This window comes from Micropterus salmoides, unplaced genomic scaffold (genome assembly GCF_014851395.1).
Source record: "Micropterus salmoides isolate LMB-PRFRI ecotype aquatic unplaced genomic scaffold, ASM1485139v1 Ms_hic_scaffold_2, whole genome shotgun sequence".
Taxonomy (NCBI): domain Eukaryota; kingdom Metazoa; phylum Chordata; class Actinopteri; order Centrarchiformes; family Centrarchidae; genus Micropterus; species Micropterus salmoides.
Window position 1 is genome coordinate 32,898,685 of NW_024041150.1, and position 17,669 is coordinate 32,916,353.

The 17,669-nt window shown below is 37.8% G+C and overlaps 1 protein-coding gene across 2 annotated transcripts; it reads right to left on the reverse strand.

Moving 5' to 3' along the window:
- Nucleotides 1–7,554: 7,554 nt before the first annotated feature.
- LOC119913168 lies at nucleotides 7,555–14,530 on the reverse strand. 2 transcript variants are annotated; one of them, XM_038732523.1, is made up of 11 exons: nucleotides 14,342–14,530; nucleotides 13,535–13,719; nucleotides 12,596–12,736; nucleotides 12,159–12,297; nucleotides 11,461–11,638; nucleotides 10,994–11,135; nucleotides 10,265–10,408; nucleotides 9,584–9,636; nucleotides 9,475–9,492; nucleotides 9,173–9,252; nucleotides 7,555–8,494 (listed from the first exon to the last, which is right to left on the reverse strand). In XM_038732523.1, the coding sequence occupies exons 1-11, from the start codon at nucleotides 14,456–14,458 to the stop codon at nucleotides 8,402–8,404; spliced, it is 1,290 nt and encodes a 429-aa protein (XP_038588451.1). In that variant the 5' UTR covers nucleotides 14,459–14,530; the 3' UTR covers nucleotides 7,555–8,401. The 2 variants fall into 2 exon arrangements, with proteins under 2 accessions (XP_038588451.1, XP_038588450.1); XM_038732522.1 differs by having other exon boundaries at nucleotides 11,461–11,641.
- Nucleotides 14,531–17,669: the final 3,139 nt, after the last annotated feature.

The following is a 17,669-nucleotide window of genomic DNA, read 5'->3' on the forward strand; positions in this document are numbered from 1 at the left end:
ATTCAAAGTGCTATACATAAAACATAAAAGCAACAGGGAAATATAAAAAAGTTTAAAAGCAACATAGGAAAATTGAAAAAATACACATTAAAATATAATAAAAGTTACAGTGCAGTGTATAATCAGGGTTAAATGAGTTAAATGGAAAATAAAAACAGGCTGATAAATAATTGAGTTACAATTATTTTGAAAAGTGAATAAACAGAGAAGTACACTTAATCTACTCTCTCTAGCTAGTCTGTACTCGGATCCACAGCAATCTTTGGGTCCACTGAAACTCCAAAAACCCTCGGACACTACAGAGAAACCAGGACATGTCTGACTTAGCCTTATTCTTTCAGCTTGGCTATGTCTGTATTTCCACATTAAAACACACTGAATCACTTTTAAGAACTTCTCGTCACTTCAAAAATGAGAATCACCTATTTAACGCACACAAAAGTGTTTTTTTCCCCAACTGCTTAGACACGTTTTGAAAACTCTACAGACAATTCCTGAAACTGCACACACAAGATGCAATATGCCTCATATCTTCTCCAAAATGAAACACGGCATTCAAAATGCCATAAACATATCTCAATCAGATTGCAAACAGAGAAGGTTAATATGTACTCTGGCCTTGGTAACCAGCTCTTACAACAATATTATACACAAATGATAATAATAGAATTTATTTACCTTTAGCATCAATGATCGACAACTTTAGAAAGTAAATCACTGTTAACTATTCTTAGCAAAAATGAAATATAGTCAATAAAAACAAAGCATACAAAACATGCAATAAATCAGCAGAGGTGTGTGTGTGTGTGTGTGTGTGTGTGTGTGTGTGTGTGTGTGTGTGTGTGTGTGCACAGGCTCCTCCTATCTTAAGGATTGTGGTAGTTAATTATAGCCAAAAAATGAAGCTGAGCTGGCTGAGCATTCTAGTTTTGAATAGATGTAAGCCAATGACTTATTATACTTCATCTAACTATTGAAAATGGGTGCCTGTAATAGAAGCTTGTGTTCCACCCTACTTAAGGATTAATAACATACTTTAGTCTATGTTTCCATGTATTCAATGTTTTATTTTAATAAAAAGAGTTCAGTTGATTTTACACATTTGGCAGCCTCAAAAGACCTTTTTAGGAGTTTTATTGCCAAGTAGTGTTTTACACACACACAAGGAATTATCTTTGGTGAGGTGCAACAAAAAGAATAGAGCTTTGCAGAGAAAGAACAACGTCGCGGATATTACATGTGCATTATTCTGGGTTTGTGTTGTGCAGACGTATTGCAACGGTAGAGAATATTGTGTGTAAATATATAAATTGACAATATAATAAATACAACAACAAAGATGAACAATTAACAACATGATATGAACATGCATGATATGAAATGAAATAATATTTACAATGTACAAAAACATTTGTATTATTTGCAAGGGCGGTGTGTCAGTGGGGGACCCGGGCCTTGTTCATGAGGCTAGCTGCAAACCGATTCTGCTGATGGTCCTGGAGTCAGAGACATGTTTTCCCAGCTTCACGTGCTGCTTCCCGTTCGTCAGGAAGTCTGTGATCCACCTGCAGGTGGAGTAAGGCACGTTCAGCTGAGACAGCTTCACCTGCAGCAGGGCTGGGATGATGGTGTTAAAAGCAGAGCTGAAATCCACAAACAGGATCCTGGTGTAGGTTCCTGGGGAGTCCAGGTGCTGGAGGAGGAGGATGTATTGAAGGGCCATGTTTACTGCATCATCTACAGACCTGTTGGCTCTGTAGATGAACTGCAGGGGGTCCAGGAGTGGGTCTGTGATGGATTTAAGGTGGGACAACACAAGTTCAAAGGACATCATTACCACAGAGGTCAGGGTGACGGGTCTGAAGTCATTTAGTCCTGTGGTCCGTGATTTTTTGGGGACAGGGATGATGGTGGAGGCTTTGAAGCATGCTGGCACATGGCATGTCTCAGGTGAGGTCAGGGTGGATGGGGAGCCAGAGTCCGGCCCAGCTGCTTTGCAGGGTTTCTGCCTCCTGAATAGCCTGTTGACTTCCCCCTCTGAGATGGAGAGAGGAGGGGAGGGGGTGAAGCTGGCCAATTCTGAGGAGGGGGAGAAGGAGATGGTGGACAAGGGCTGAGAGAATCGTTGATGGAGTGGGACTTTGGGTTTATAGTTGAGTGATTTGTCTGAACCCCCTCCAGACAGAAATGGCGTTTGCAGAGAACTGATCCTTTAGGCCCCATCCACGCATTTTCAAATTAAAATGGAGACCATTCGCTACGTTTGCACCTCTCATCCAGACTACAACGGCAAAAACAAAGACCTAAAATGGAGAAGTTTGGAAATGCTGCCGACCCCGTTTCAAAACTCCGGAGGGCGTTTTAGTGAAGACGAGCCAAAACGGAGGTCTTTACAAACGATGAAGCAACCGCTCAAGCTCGGCTTTCTGATTGGGTCTTATAAGTCATGCAAAGCAGAAACAGGATGCTACTAACGGGGTTTTTGACTTGGTATTTTTATTAAAATATTCTGTAACGTGCAAATAACACTTGTGTGTTTGCGTTTACTTTGCGACGAGTCCCAGTCTGTTTTCTACCGCCACACTCCCGTGTTACATTCAGTAACAGTCCCAGCTCATTATTGGTGCGTCTGTATTTATTTATTCTTTCGCCAAATCTTCTGTCCAAACACGCCTGAAAATCCTCTACAGCTTCACAGGTCCGTTTCGTTGATGTCCTCACTACGCTATTGTTAATATAAAAACAGACACCTCCACCTTTTGTTTTGCCGGAGACCTCCATGTCACGGTCTGCATTGTAGAGTTAGAAGCCAGCCAGCTGCAGCTCGGAGTCCAGTATCAGTTCACACAGCCACGTCTCCTTGAAGCACAGAATAGAAGATGAATAAAAGTCTCTGTTTTTCCCCACCAGAAGCTGAAGCAGTTTGTTGCACAGTGAGCACACGTTGGAGAGAAATATTGCCGGTACCGATGTGCGGAGTCACCTACGGCGAACGTGCTTCACCACCTGAACAACAGAGAGCCCTTCACCAAAATGTCCAATAATTACACTGATGACGCGAGAAAAGTGGGAACTAAATCCGCTGGAGTTGTTCCCCTGATGTTCATGTTCAAGACAGCCAACACTGAATTAACACACAAAAACAAAACAAAACAAAGCACACAGCGAGGCCGCTAAACTCAGCGTCATCTTGTTTTCTCTAAATTTTTCAGCTCAGCCTTTATCTTTTTTACGGTCCATTATCTAGCTAGTAACCTGGTCTTACTGACCATCAGGTTTTGCACTCGCTCTCATGACATGTTTGATTTTGACAGAATGTCCCAATTTGAGTAATCCCAGATTGAGTCTGTCCATTATGACCGGCTGTTACCGACTGGGTTAAAATATATTGATATTTACTATTCAATTGGTGTATTTTCTGTCGTTTCCTGTTCTCTTACAGGAGCTAAAAAATAGATTTACAAATTACCAACTAACCAGGGTTGGGGAGTAAGGGATTACATGTAACGGTATCACGTAATCAAAACTTTCAGTACTTCAGTAAAGGTGTAAACCTAAGCACACACTCCGGTCCTCCGAGTTCCCAGTATGGGCAGAGTGAGCTAATTTGACCAGTAGTTGCAAGCTAACTGAGCGCCTTCTGGAAACTCCCTAAATAACAGAGTTGAGGCAGCGCAGCCATGGAACATCAGAGAGAAAACCAGAAAATATTTTTCATCAAATATGTTCCAGTTTCCGCAAAATCAGGAATCAGGAGTTGTGTTTTTGTACAGTAATCAGTGGTACCCTGTCCCAGAAACACTATTTTTCAGCAGTAATAATAATAAAGAAAGCTTTTTATTCAACATTAAATTAATACAGGCATCCCAGTGCAGGATGATTCATCAACATTTTAAAATCGTTTTCCAGGAAATGCACTCCACACACTCTAAAATATCATCAAGAATAACCACAAAATAACATTATTTGTCATTGATGGGCCAGATCCTGCCATATGACATACAGACAGAGTGCAAGGCATATCATGTAAAAAAATTTAAACATCAATTTTGATTTCATGGGAATTTATATTATAAAATATTTCTCTAAAAATACACTGAGCAGACCAGACATCTTTGATACTCTCTTGTCTTTATTTGCATATTTGGTATTGAAATAATTCAAAAGTAACTAAAAGTAAACAGGTTATTTTGTGGTACTTGAATTATGTTATTGATGACATTTTTTAACAAGTAATTAGTAATTGTACCAGATTACATTATTAAATCATACCAACCCTGGTAAAAATAATTTATTTTTATATTTTATATAATTTATTTCTCTATTTTTCTATTGAAATAGAAAATTTTCCTGCAGAGGTCAGTAGATGTTTATATTAAAAAAAAACAGGGGTCGCTATACATGGACACAGGCGTAGCGTGATGTCTGATGGCAGCCCCTGTCTCACCAATTCATGGTAGGAACTAAAATTGAGGGTAAATGTTTGTTTATTTGACAGGTACATTGAATAATATATTACTAGATATAGCTGAAAGCTAACTCCCATCTGCAGTCACTGGGCAGGTGCCAATAGTGCCCAAGATATTACAATGAAAAATGAATAATAAATCCAAACATTATATTTCATAAATATATAGACAGAAGCAAACCACATACAGCAAACTATAATCTGACTCAAATATACCAAACCTCCCAAAACCAAAAAAATAATTAATTCTCATATGAAATACAATAATGTCAATGCAGAAATACACAAACCCTCAGCACAAGAAATTAACCATGCACACAGTTTCAGTACCAGCCACATTCAGTGTCTCACAGCTCATTGACTACATACCCACCGTGTTGGTCCGAATATAAGACAATCCTGATTATAAGATGAGCCCCACTTTTTTAAGACTCATTGGTTATTCTGAAGACAAACACAATGAATAAAATAAAACAAGGTCCCTACCTTGTTTTATTTTGTAGGGTATGGTATCTTTTAAATAAAACATTTTCAATATCTCTTTGAACGAAATGGCACCATTTAGGTAAATCACTGCTAAATAAAATGTACAGTGTAATTTAAATGTGACCACTTAATTTAAAAAGATATTACAAAGACATTTAAAACGTTATTTTATTTAAAAGATTAAAAAAAAAAAAACCTACTTTGGCATCATAATTCCTCCTCAGCTGAGCTACTTTTCAGCCACTTTGTTCAGACACAGTCTGTGTCTCGCCATGGATCAATGGGACAGTGGCAGGCTTCAGTCAGGAGGGCAACGTGCGCTTTGCCGATATTTGGCGCCATCTGCTGTTTTGGGTGTTTATTAACATTTATAGGGCTAGACCCCGAAATGAAGACAAGGTGAGTTTTTAAGACGAATTTCAAGGAAATAAAACCCGTCCTGTATTCGGACCAATACAGTAATTTTCCTTCAACCATGTTTTCACACGGACCTATAAAATGTTCAAAGGCAGCCAACATTCTCTGACACACGGTGGTAAATGATTCCACATCTCAGCTGCCTTTACTGAGAAGCAGTTTTGTCCAAATGTCAGAGACCGAAACTTGCAAACTTGGGTTGCAACAGTCCCCTCTAAAGGAAGCTGTTGGTAACCTTGAGCCGGGTCTACTTACATCACAAATCTGTTTCCAATATAATGTAGTAACTATATACACATAGGCCAGAAGATAACGACTGAGTAATTTTGTTTATGAGGTTCACTACCTGTGTAATTCTCAATTTACAAATTCACATACATATACTGTATATACAGTAGGCCTAGATACACTAAACAATGCCATGCTAGACGCAGACACTTCAGTTGGCTGAACAGAAATGATCTGCACACAGCTTCATCTGTGGTGGCTGACTGACTGGGACTAAACCCAAAGTCAACCCATTGCAGTAAAGATGCCATGAGAATTTCAGACAAACAGATTTCCGAGCAAGCCTTGGCACTTCATAACTTTCCAGAACAAAACAACCAAATCAAATAAGTTGCAGGCAGAAATTTTATTTATTTTGATAAAAGATTAATCTTTGGAAAATTTCAATAACTAATGCGCCAGCCATTTTCTTTGACAACTTTCTTTGACAAAATGTAATACAATCAAGAAAATCCTATTTTAGTAATATGTATGCTACAAGGCACTGTCAGCAGGAAATGGTTCCCTTGCATATTTTAACTCTGGAAAGTTATTTATCTGTCACAAACTTGATTTACCATCTCAGTGACTGTATAGTAAAAGTAGAATAACAACATTCTTGTGATTTGAATGAATGTGGAAGCTGCCTGTCTGTCTGAATAAAGATTTAAGAAAGGAAAATCCCTGCAAGACTCTGCCTCCCCACAAGACCCAATAAATCTGTTAAATACACCAACAGTAGCATGTAAGCAGTAGGGCAGTACAGTAGAGTTGTCGGATTTTTGTCTTTAAACCCAGAAATTGTTATGTTGTTTATTTTCTGTCACATATTCACAAACGACAAATTATTATGTAATTAATATTTATATAATTTCAATTATTTATATAATTTTTTATTATTGTAAAGCCAATCTTGGTGGGTTTTGACTCAGTGTTAGTGTGTGGTGATGTTGTCCTTCCTGTTTGTGACAGATTTGATTCTGATTTAACTATGAATCACTGTTTATTATATTTATAAAAAACAAAGTATAATTTTACAGGATTATCATGTCCTTAGACTGAGTTTTATGTATTTTAATGTCTAAATGTTTAAAGTCTGTGGTAATGTTTAAAGTCTGTTTGTTGTTCTTTTTTCTATTTTTCATATGATTCAGCAGTTTTCGAAAATTGAAAGATGTGAATGTAGGCCTCCTGGAAATGTGGTGAATTATGGCTAATAATTATGATGTTTTTGTTTGATGGGATGAAATAAAGGCTACCCTGTAAATAAAATAGAGCCATACTATTCAGCAACCCTCTGCATTCTCACCTGATCTCTCTCACTCCTGTCACACAACTGTCTGCTTTATAAGCTCCACCCATTCCTTTTGTTCTGGCTGAAGGCAACAGGAACCACAAGTGAGGGCCCTCCATTTCTGTGATTCAGATACATACCTGTGGTTGTGCCTGATAAAAAATAAAATCTCCTATTGCTGTCCATGTGTGCGTAGTGACTATAAATGGCTTCAACCTAAACAGTTGTCCCTCCTACATTTTTATTGTTGTACTATGGTGATGTGTGATCTCATGTGAACCACTCCTATTGAAATATTTGGCAACAACAATGAAATTATTTAGCTTTTTTTAAAGACAGACAAGTTGTCATTGTAAATTGACTTTATTTTAAATAATTATCATATTAATATATTTATTGTGTATTAATTAATAAAATAAAATAACAATGTCAAAATAACAACAAAATCATTGAAAATAAAAATGTTCTTTACAACAATGTCTCATTCATTTAATATAAACAAATGTTCATCCTCTATAAGGCTTTATGATGAATTAACAGATATAAAGGTACTTTCATTTTGTCACGGTTTGGTGTGGGTGAGGCAGGTTGGAGGACCCAAACGCAGGACGCAAGGCAGGAAGAGGTACAGTACAAAGGGGTTTTAATGAATGAACCAAAAGCGAGCACACTTACAGGTGAGTGGCTGAATACAGAACAGGTGGGTGAAGAAGAACAGGTAAACAGAAGGACACCAGAAACAAATGGCAAAAACTACAACTCATGACAAATTTGGTACTTTTCCATTGGAGAATTAAATTATTTAACTACATAAGTACAATGTTGAGGTATTTGTACCAAAATGTATCCAATTTAATTTTTTGCTACTTTATACTTTTACTCCACAACACATGAGGAAAGTATTGTGAAATTTACTACTACGGTTTTCATACATAGTTAAATTTCACAAACAAAACAGGGTCAACAAATTAAATATGATGCATTATTATCTATGATCGAAGACCTCGCACACCCTCACAGGTGTTTTATGTTTCTGATTAGATCGGCTCATGATCGTTGTACTAAGCTCTGCTAGGATGTACTTATAGTTACTTAAGTTGTAATTTGCCCTGCAACAAAACTAACAGGAGAGCCCCTTAAATCCTTAAAAATATATTTTATTATCTTATTGCACAAGACAAACGCTCTGTCTGAGTCCCACACAGAAGAATTTCTTTTATGAAATTGAAGTGAACCAGGAAGTGACATGATATGAAGACATTTCTGCTGCAATGGTTACGAAAGTACTCTAAATTACAATTGTACAATAAATTGAATTGTCAATAGTCACTTAAGCTTAATTTTACTAAAGAGAATTTGTTTTTGCAGTTTGCTTGAATGTAAATAGACAATTAAAAAGTAGCCTACACACTGGAAATAAAATCAATGGAAAAACAATTTTTATTCACAACTGAAAACATTATTTTTGTTCAAGGTGAAACAGCAGAGGGCGCTGTGGTTGAAAAGTTGAGTTTGAGAGGGAGGTCTGATGGCAGCCCTTGACTCAACAGTTCAGCTCTTATCTGGAAAGATAAAAACATTGTTGCTATGATTGTTGAGATATGATATTTCCTACAGTCCCAGTCTGTATATTGCATGCATGCTGCGATGTCCATCCACTATTTTTATGTGAATATTAGTTGTTGGTTTATCGAGATAAACAGTTGATGCTGCTAATTGGGCTCAAGTAAATCATTGTTGAAGAAGAGAACACAATGATACAATGTAATAAAAAGATCTCCAGTCAAACCTCAAACAATGGAAAACCATGTGGACATTAATTGAGAAACTTTACAGTCGCCTCATAAGAATACATAGCCTAAATCTTTTCTTCATCTGCTGCTATTTTTCATGTCTTCAGTGGATGTTTAAGTCACATGCTTCATTCAAATCATTATGATTAATTTGCTTAGTCTCTTTCCATTGCACTTTGTCGCATTTAGTTTTTATTGATAAACCAACTTGTTCACCTCAACAGAAATGTATCTCGTTTTTTTTTTTTTATTTCCAGCATTTCCGCTCAGGGTTTTTAGGCCCATGTGAAAATTCTCAAAAACAGTTGGTTGGAAATGCACTTACTGTCATTTTTTAGAGTTTACTAATGTTGACTGTTATCTATTTCTGCATCTGCCTGCCGTCTGGGTTAGGTGCAGTTATTTGATACTTTGAGAAGATTTCTGATTACATAAGAAGATACTAACCAGTTCTACGATGTTATCAATGATGTAGTCCTCAGACAGTGAAAACAGAGCGGAAACCTTCATCCTTAGACCTAAAAAAACTAGAAGTAACTCACCATTATAATGCAGGTCAGAAGGTGCTGAAACTGAGTAATACAGCTGTCATAGACGAGGTCTTCATTTTCAGTTAAGTCCAATGCCATAGTTCTCACTTGGCTCCTTCACTTGTCATTTAGCTATGTGTATGTCCATTAATATTACATTGTGCAATAGATTACAGTGTCTACAGTTTAGTGTCAAACATCACCATTTGTCATACTCACTTGGGATTGGGAATGGGTCTATAAACAGAAGTAAATACAAAACATAGATTACTAGTGAACTGCATAATCCAGGAAATCAACAATAGAACAAAAAAAGGGTTGTACTCACCATATCCAACATTCACAATCACACATCGTAGCTCTGACTGATACGTGACTGAACTGTAACAATAAATCCATATTATTTCACAAATTCTTTTGAGATATAGAAATATATATTTTGAGATAGAAATATATTCTTTCACAGTCCTGCACATGAAATTGTCTCAAATAAGACATTAATCAATACAATATACACATTTCACCACATATTCTTATATACACATGTACACAGCTGTAACAGATATGAGGTATACTTCTTTACATGCAGTTCTCAACAAGGTATTATTTACTAAGGGATGCTATTGCAGATGGGACACAAAGCCCGCCTCCATTTTAAAGGAATAGTCTTATATTTTAGGAAATGTGCTTGAGAAAGTAAAGCAAACCAGTGGAGAGTCCAGAAATTCATTGCTGCCAGCCAAGAAACTGTCCTGCACATAAACCCCCTTTAAACCACAGTTTTTTTTTTTACACTTTGTTTTTTATACAATTAACACAAGATATGTATAACATGTTAATTAATGAGTCTTAAAGGTTCTGACAGATGGATTTTTTTAAACTATGGACATTTAAACATCTCTTGGCTGTAGCTTCATACCATTCACCTTAAAGAAATGAGAGTGGAATTGATGTTCTCATTAAACTCTTTCAAGAAAGTGAAGTAATGTTCACGGGAAAAGTGACTGACTTGAAAACGGCCTGGACAACAAAACAGACGGGGTGGCTTTCTCCAGTTTGGTTTTCAGATGGCGTCCAACTCAGGATGTACTGTCCAGCTCCCAGTGTAGTCTGGTTCATATTGTACGGCCCGCTGAACAGCAGATCTGAAATCCTTTAACAAATAGGAGAAGTAAAGGCTTCACATGTTGAACAAGCATTTACAAACCCGCCCCCTTTCCGTGACAAGATTAAATTCTACTGCTGGGGGGTTTTCCCTCACCCGACATCTGACTCATCTTTCTTTTTAACGGTGTTTCCTTCGTGGCAGCTGCTGGCTGATTTTGGTAAGTCACATGGGCAGCTGATTCTTTTTCTTTTTTTGTAGTTGCATTAAAGTTGTCAAACCAGTATTACCCTTTAAAACTCAAAGCCTGTTATATTGAAAAAAAAATATTGTGCAAAGTCTACTGATGCCTTCACAAAATCTAGTGATGTTTTTCATGCATACTGCTGTTTATGCTTAACCTACTTTGTGTATTTCCTAATAGCACTACACAGTTGGTTCGGTCACATTTGTTGCGCTCTTGTCAAACCTGTTACACAAGATTATTTCTGCACCTGAAAACCATGGTGAATGAAAATCATCTGTGTGACTGATGTCTTATTTTGAATAAGTTTTTCTTATCTAACTGGAGAAAGTTCTGCAGGACATAAGTAACCCATGTTTTTTTAAGATATTGTTTTATTTTTGACTTACATGGAGATATTTGCTGTTGCATTGATGCTGATTTCCAGGGTCTCATCAACAGGGGCGTACAGCTGAGCTTTGTTGTCTGGGGTTGGAGGCAGAAACTTGGGCAGATAGAGTCCCTCTGTGCAGGACGGCACCGCACGATCCACTGGACATTAGGAAAAGTAAAAATTTCAGCCACACTGAAGTTTTATGAGGATGGCAAAGTGGGTTGGTCCGTCCATCAATCTTATTTACTACATCCTTTCGTTTATGATAAAATTCCTAAAAACTAATGACATTTCCATCAGCTTTGTGTTTAGTGCCTGTTAGAAAATGTTAGCCTGCAAAGCTAATATGTGAAACACAGATACCTTCTAAACATCAACAAGTTAAACAAGAAAATTGTCATTGCTATGTCAATCATATATACAGTATATATATATAACTTCAGCACAGCTAAACAATGACACACTGACAAAACAAGGTCTCACCCCTTAAAACAAACTGGACAGGTAATTGGCTTATAGCATTGTTTGTAGTTATTGTCGTCTGCACTCCATCAGTTCGAGTCAGGGTGATATTCTGCGTGGGAAAGTCCTCCATCACCAGCTGTACAGCCCACGGACCTTCATTAATGCTATCGGTGGGGCTGAATGACAAAATACAAGACTGCTAGAGGACAAAAAGGGACAAGGGGTCAAAATAACTCCAGATATTGAAATACAAGACTGTACATTTTATTTGGAATAGATTTAGTACATAAGGTTATTTTAGGGGAAAAAACATACTGCTACTAATTTTCTTCTACATTCTGTTTTCCTTCAATCCCAGTCAATAAACATCATTATCAGGTTTCTTAAGTTCTCACTTTGATCGTTTTAGCCCACTGAGCCAAAACTAGAAAACTACACACACACACACACACATATATATATACACACACATATACACACACACACACATATATATATATATACATATATACACATATATACACATATATACATATATACACACACATATATACATATATATACACATATATACACATATATACATATATACACACATATAAACATATACATATATACACACATATATACATATATACACATATATACATATATATATATACACATATATACATATATGCATATATATACACACACATATATATATAGTGACTCACTGTTGAGAGGTTGAGAACAGATGGCGGTGTGCATTGGTCACACTCTGATAGTGTTGAGTTTGCGTATCTGCATTTAACTTGGTCTCCGTCAAGGTCAAACGTCAACAGGTTGAAGTCTCTAGGACAGTTTGAAGGAACTCTGGATGGGGGCAAAATAAAACACAGCGTTTTGAATGTTGATACTAGATCTGCAGATTCACTTCACTTCAACTGGCTGATGTCACTGATAGATGATCAGTTTTGCCATTAGCGTGTGAAGATAATGAGGTAAACATAACACTCAACATTTTCAGATGAAAACATCATGATCATGTTTTTTCAAACCCCTTTCATCTGACCGTGTTGTTTACAGCAAGTAATTAGACTGAAGGTGCTGATGATATATTGACTCGAAAATGTGACAAAAAGATAGAAACACAAACAGTGAGGAGGCTTACCTCACTAGTGCCAGTATGTTGGTCTGGGGTGATCTGTTGGCCTGGCTGGTGTCTGACCGGTTCCTTGGCTCCACCAGAGTCACAGCTTTCACTGATCCGATGCTATTTCTGATGAAATTTATCCAGGCACCACCGCTTAACCTTCAGTGGGAAAGTCATTTTTTACTGTGATGCTAAGGTCTTCTGTGTACAAGTATGTTGTAGGTGTGAACAGCTGACTTGCAAGATAATTACTCTGTAAAGTGTGCAGTGGTATAATTGCATTTACTCAAGTACTGCACTTAAGTACACATACGAAGTATTTGTACTTATTTGAGTCTTTTGGTTTCATGCCACTGTATACTTCTACTGCTCTACATCTCAGAGGTAGATATTGTACTTCTCACTCCATCACATTTTTCTGGCAGCTTTAAGTGACTAGTTAATAAAAAAGAATATTATATTTATGAAAAAGGACCTACCTAACAGTGTATACAAATACAGATGATCAGTTCATAGACAGAAAATGAATGTGAAACTATTTCGCTAAATGTTTAAGTTATTTTTCATATAAAAACATTTCATATTTGCCGAATCACAAATAAACTTGCTACTTTTCTTTTTTTAATTATTTTAATTAATTTACATTACAATTTGAGAAGCTCCACCTCAACAACAACAGTAAAATCCTGCTTCCACATTAAAGTAATAATAATTTAGCGATATAATATATAGGTATACCTGACACTCCCCTAAGCACATTTTACTGATTATACTTAGCCTACTTTTAGACTTGTATTTTTACAGTGTGACATACAGTAATACTACTTAAGTAACACGAGAATACTTCTTTCACTAATTTGTAAAATAAGATCTTGATTTTCTCACCCTTCAGTAAGTATTTGAAAATGACAGCGAAATGACACAATGTAATGTTTTGCATTGTCATGGTTCACTTACAACAGCTGAAAGGGAGCGTTGGGAGGAACCTGGAGAGTCACAAGTCCCTCATTCTGACACCACGTAAATATGTCGCTCTCCTTACTGACACTGTGTACCACTGCAGTCCCACAATTATTGCTGGAGCAGGTCAACACGGTAAAGACACTGCCACAGTGGATGTTCAAATTATAGTGAAGGTCCACCTGTAATTTTACAGTGAAAATGTGTTAAGGCATTAATGACAACATGATACAAAAAGGCAGTTTACTGGGGTACCAACTTGGGAGAAGATGCTATGGCAACCGGCAGCGGTTGTAAGCAGCAGCCGGTATAGCTCCTTCAAACTTCGCTATACTTTTGTTTTTCATCTGTTTTTTCTGGCTTTGTTGCTGAAACATGTGTTCAATAAATGCACTGTAGAATGTTCGGGGTGTAGGCCTATACATGTATTTATAGGCTATGTATATAAATAAGTAATGTTTTACTTTATACGTTATCATATTTTAATATACACTTAATTATATGTTGTGTGTGTAGCAAGAAGGAACTACAAATGTCGTTTAGTTATGCAGCCTTGTGCTGTAGCCTATAATACAAGAACCACATGGAAAGATGTTTTCCAAAAATGATAAATCCTTTAATGCAAAGTATATTTTAAAAATATATAGAAAAACCCTTTTGTTGCATTATTCTTAGGACTTAAGATACATATTTTACTGCATTTTCTACTGTATTGCCTATGTCCCAGAGTTCCTGTTATCACTTTTGTCACACTGCCAAATGTCGAAAGGTGAATAAATCAGATTAGAACAAAACTGAACGTACCGTCATGGATCCATCTGCATTAGTGGTTTTTGGGTAGTAAGTCATTACTGATCCATAATAATGAGAAGCCTGGGCGCTGCAGACCAGCAGCAGCAGCAGCAGCAGAGAGAGCGACATAATGCATGTGTTAGTCTCTCCACACAAAGACAGTTGAATACCAACACCAACACATCTACCTCCAAAGACAGCCTCTCCTTCTGTCTCTCTACCTTTATATATTTGCCTTTCTCCCACACGGAAGATTGTTTAAATTGTTGTTGCTGAATTCAAACAATCCACCAGGAAATGGTTTAGTATGAGGAAAGGTTTCTTGTTGCTGATGCAAGATAATGATTGATTAAGTACAGTGAATGCAGGTCCCTTAATCAATTGTCTATAGGGCAGAAATTACATTAATTTATAAACAGAAGATTTTATTTTATTTATTTATTTTTTTATATATATAGTTCAGAAATATTTGGGTTTTTTTTGTTTTTTTAAACCTGTCCTGCCCAGCAGCCTGGTATAGAGTTAGATGACCTGGATACCATATTGTGCCAGACAGATTTTACTTTAACAATAGAGTATTAATATACTCCTTTGTCTGTTTTATTATTTATTTAATTATGTATTGATTTGTCACCATGCCGGACAGAAGGGCAGACATGGAGATGGGGGGGCACAAACAGACAGCACCAGGGAAACAAGACCTGCAAGAGAAGGGGGATGGAAGGTGGGGACAACAGGGAAAAACCAATTGCAGAAAGCAACAAAACCTGCAATAGAACAGAGAGGGGGGCTTGGGGAGGAGAAAAACAAAAACAAACAAACAATAATAATAATAATAATTGTAAAAGACAACCAGCTGAACAGCAGCAATAAACCGCTGACATAGTAAGACTACATTTACATTTATCTGACGCTTTTATCCAAAGTGACTTACAATTGCTATACATGTCAGAGGTCGCACGCCTCTGGAGCAACTAGAGGTTGAGTGTCTTGCTTAGGGACACATGGTGCATGGGTCACATGGGGAGTTGAACCTGGGTCTCTCACACCAAAGGTCAGCATCATATCCATTGCGCCATCACCACCAACTAAGAGAAAAATTAAAACAACAAACAATATGCAACACAGCACAGCCACGAGGGCTGGAATTATAACAATTAATTTAAATAAGTAACTGAAAGAAAAGCATCAGGAATAATTCTACCAGGGACAACCTGAAGTTGTTTGTGTCTATGTGTGAGACTGTGTGTGTGTGTGTGCGCGCGCATAAACTAACACATTCTCATCTCAATGCGTCATCACTGACGCATTCAGACAGCGTGACAAAGCGTAACGATTTTACGCTAAAGGTACCCTTCAGCGTCCGTATGAAAGGCCCCCCGTTTCCTATGCTGCAGCAACACAAGGGAGGCTTAGCCGGTCGACATGCATACATTCAGTGACTTAGGTTTAATAACATTTCTGATGGTTGTGGTAAGGGTAGGGGCTTCGGGGGGCTGTCAACACCTTTATCGCGAACGTTAGGCTACCTTTAGCTTCAAATACCTATGCTTTGTCACTCTTTCTCAAATCGTTCGGAAAACGAGAGAGAACGAGCGGAAGAACACGACAGCGAAAGCCAGCGGAGAGAAACACCAGCAGCAAGTCCCAGCCCGGCAGCAAACGCGTCACCTAGGTCACCGTGCACCAGCCAAAAAAAGCCCGCCGTCCTCACAACCACCGGAAAAACTAAGGTCACCCGCGCCAGCAGACATCCCCCATGCCATATCCTGCATCTGGAGTAAAAAAAATTCTTTATCCTTACAGAACAACATAAAGAACAGTAATAATCAACATATGCTTAAATCACTCACTCAGTGATACAGTTTTAACAGATACACTGGCAGTCCAGGTGTGCCCACTGCTTGCACAGGATGCACTGCAGCCACATCTCCTTTGGGCGGCTGTATGAGAAGGTGACGACCAACCTCAATGAATGTGACAGAATGTGTCACATCAGGATTTTTTGCTTGTGACTATGTTGTAGAGAACAACAGCTCTCTTTTCATACTTTTTGGTTGTAATAAATGTTTTGTTAAAACCCACTTTGTGAAAGCCTGGGAGAGAAACACAAAGAGCTGGAAGTTTACACTTTGACAGACAAAACACTAAAAGTCCTCTGAACTCATTGTCAAGTCTCTAACTCCTGAAATAACCCTGTAGGTACCAACATTTTTAACGGCCACCCTCCAGGGAGCGAGATCTACTGAATCCAACCAACCCATGTGACAAACAACCCTGTTCTCCTCTATGTGTTTTGGTCCTGTAATTCTGTACTATTGAGCTAGTTGTCCTTGGAATTTGAGCCCCAACAATGAACTTTTTGATGTCTTGAAAGACTCAGCACCTGGGTGAACACCCGTGTGAAAACCATCATTGTCTTTGAAAGAAATTTGATGAGGAAGTGAGCCATTCCGTTGTTTGTGGCTGTAGACAAAATGTTAAACAATCCAGAAAATCCTGTTTCCATCATGTGTGATCTATGAGGTTATGACAGTTATCAAGCTGTCAAACTTTATTTTCTATCTCGATGATTGCATGGTAAAAAGTACAACATTCTTGTGATCTACCTAGAAAAGACTGGAGGCCGCGTGTCTGTCTGAACAAGAAAGAAGGAAGTGATGTGACAAAAAGCTAAAGTCCCTGTAAGACTGCCTCCCCATAGGACCCGGAAAATACAACAAGAGTATCAGGTAAACTACTCAGCTGTTGGGGCAGTAAAGGTTAGTGCGAGAAGAGCAGTCATACATACATCTTTAAACCCAGAACTTATAAAGTCTTTTATGTTCTGCCACATACATTCAGAAACAACAGATTTAAAAGAATATGATGCTGCAGGTGCATCTCAAAAAAATTTGAATATCGTGGAAAAAATCACTGTTAGCACCAGATGCAGAGATTAAAGCTCAGGAAACCTGCTCAGGTGTTTTGAGTTAATTAGCTGATAAGAGCTCTTCACAGGTCGACATTTATAAATTATTTTTTTCTAAAATTCTAATACATTTTGAGACACTGGATTTTTGATGTCCTTGTGCTGTAAGTCTCTCAGGGACCCAAACTTCCCTTTCCCAAGCCACATTAGCCAGCTTTGACTGGAGATTCCTGAGACGTTCTCAGGCCAGTGTGATTTAATCTCTCCACTTAATACTGAGTCTTCTCCCCCCAGCTGGACGTGCCGGAAACATCTCCCTAAGGTGCATCCTTACCAGATGCCCAAACCACATCAACTGGCTCCTTTCAACGCAAAGGAGCGGCGTCTCTACTTCGAGTTCCTTACGGGTGACTTTGGCATCTAACCCTA

Bases quoted from the DNA above. Each gene is read 5' to 3' on its own strand.
- LOC119913168 (XM_038732522.1), bottom strand. From the start codon at position 14,458: ATGTCGCTCTCTCTGCTGCTGCTGCTGCTGCTGGTCTGCAGCGCCCAG. The intron at 12,737-13,534 runs GTAAGTGAACCA...TTCCCACTGAAG, and splicing joins AACGCTCCCTTTCAGCTGTT to GTTAAGCGGTGGTGCCTGGA. The intron at 12,298-12,595 runs GTAAGCCTCCTC...GCCCCCATCCAG, and splicing joins AACATACTGGCACTAGTGAG to AGTTCCTTCAAACTGTCCTA.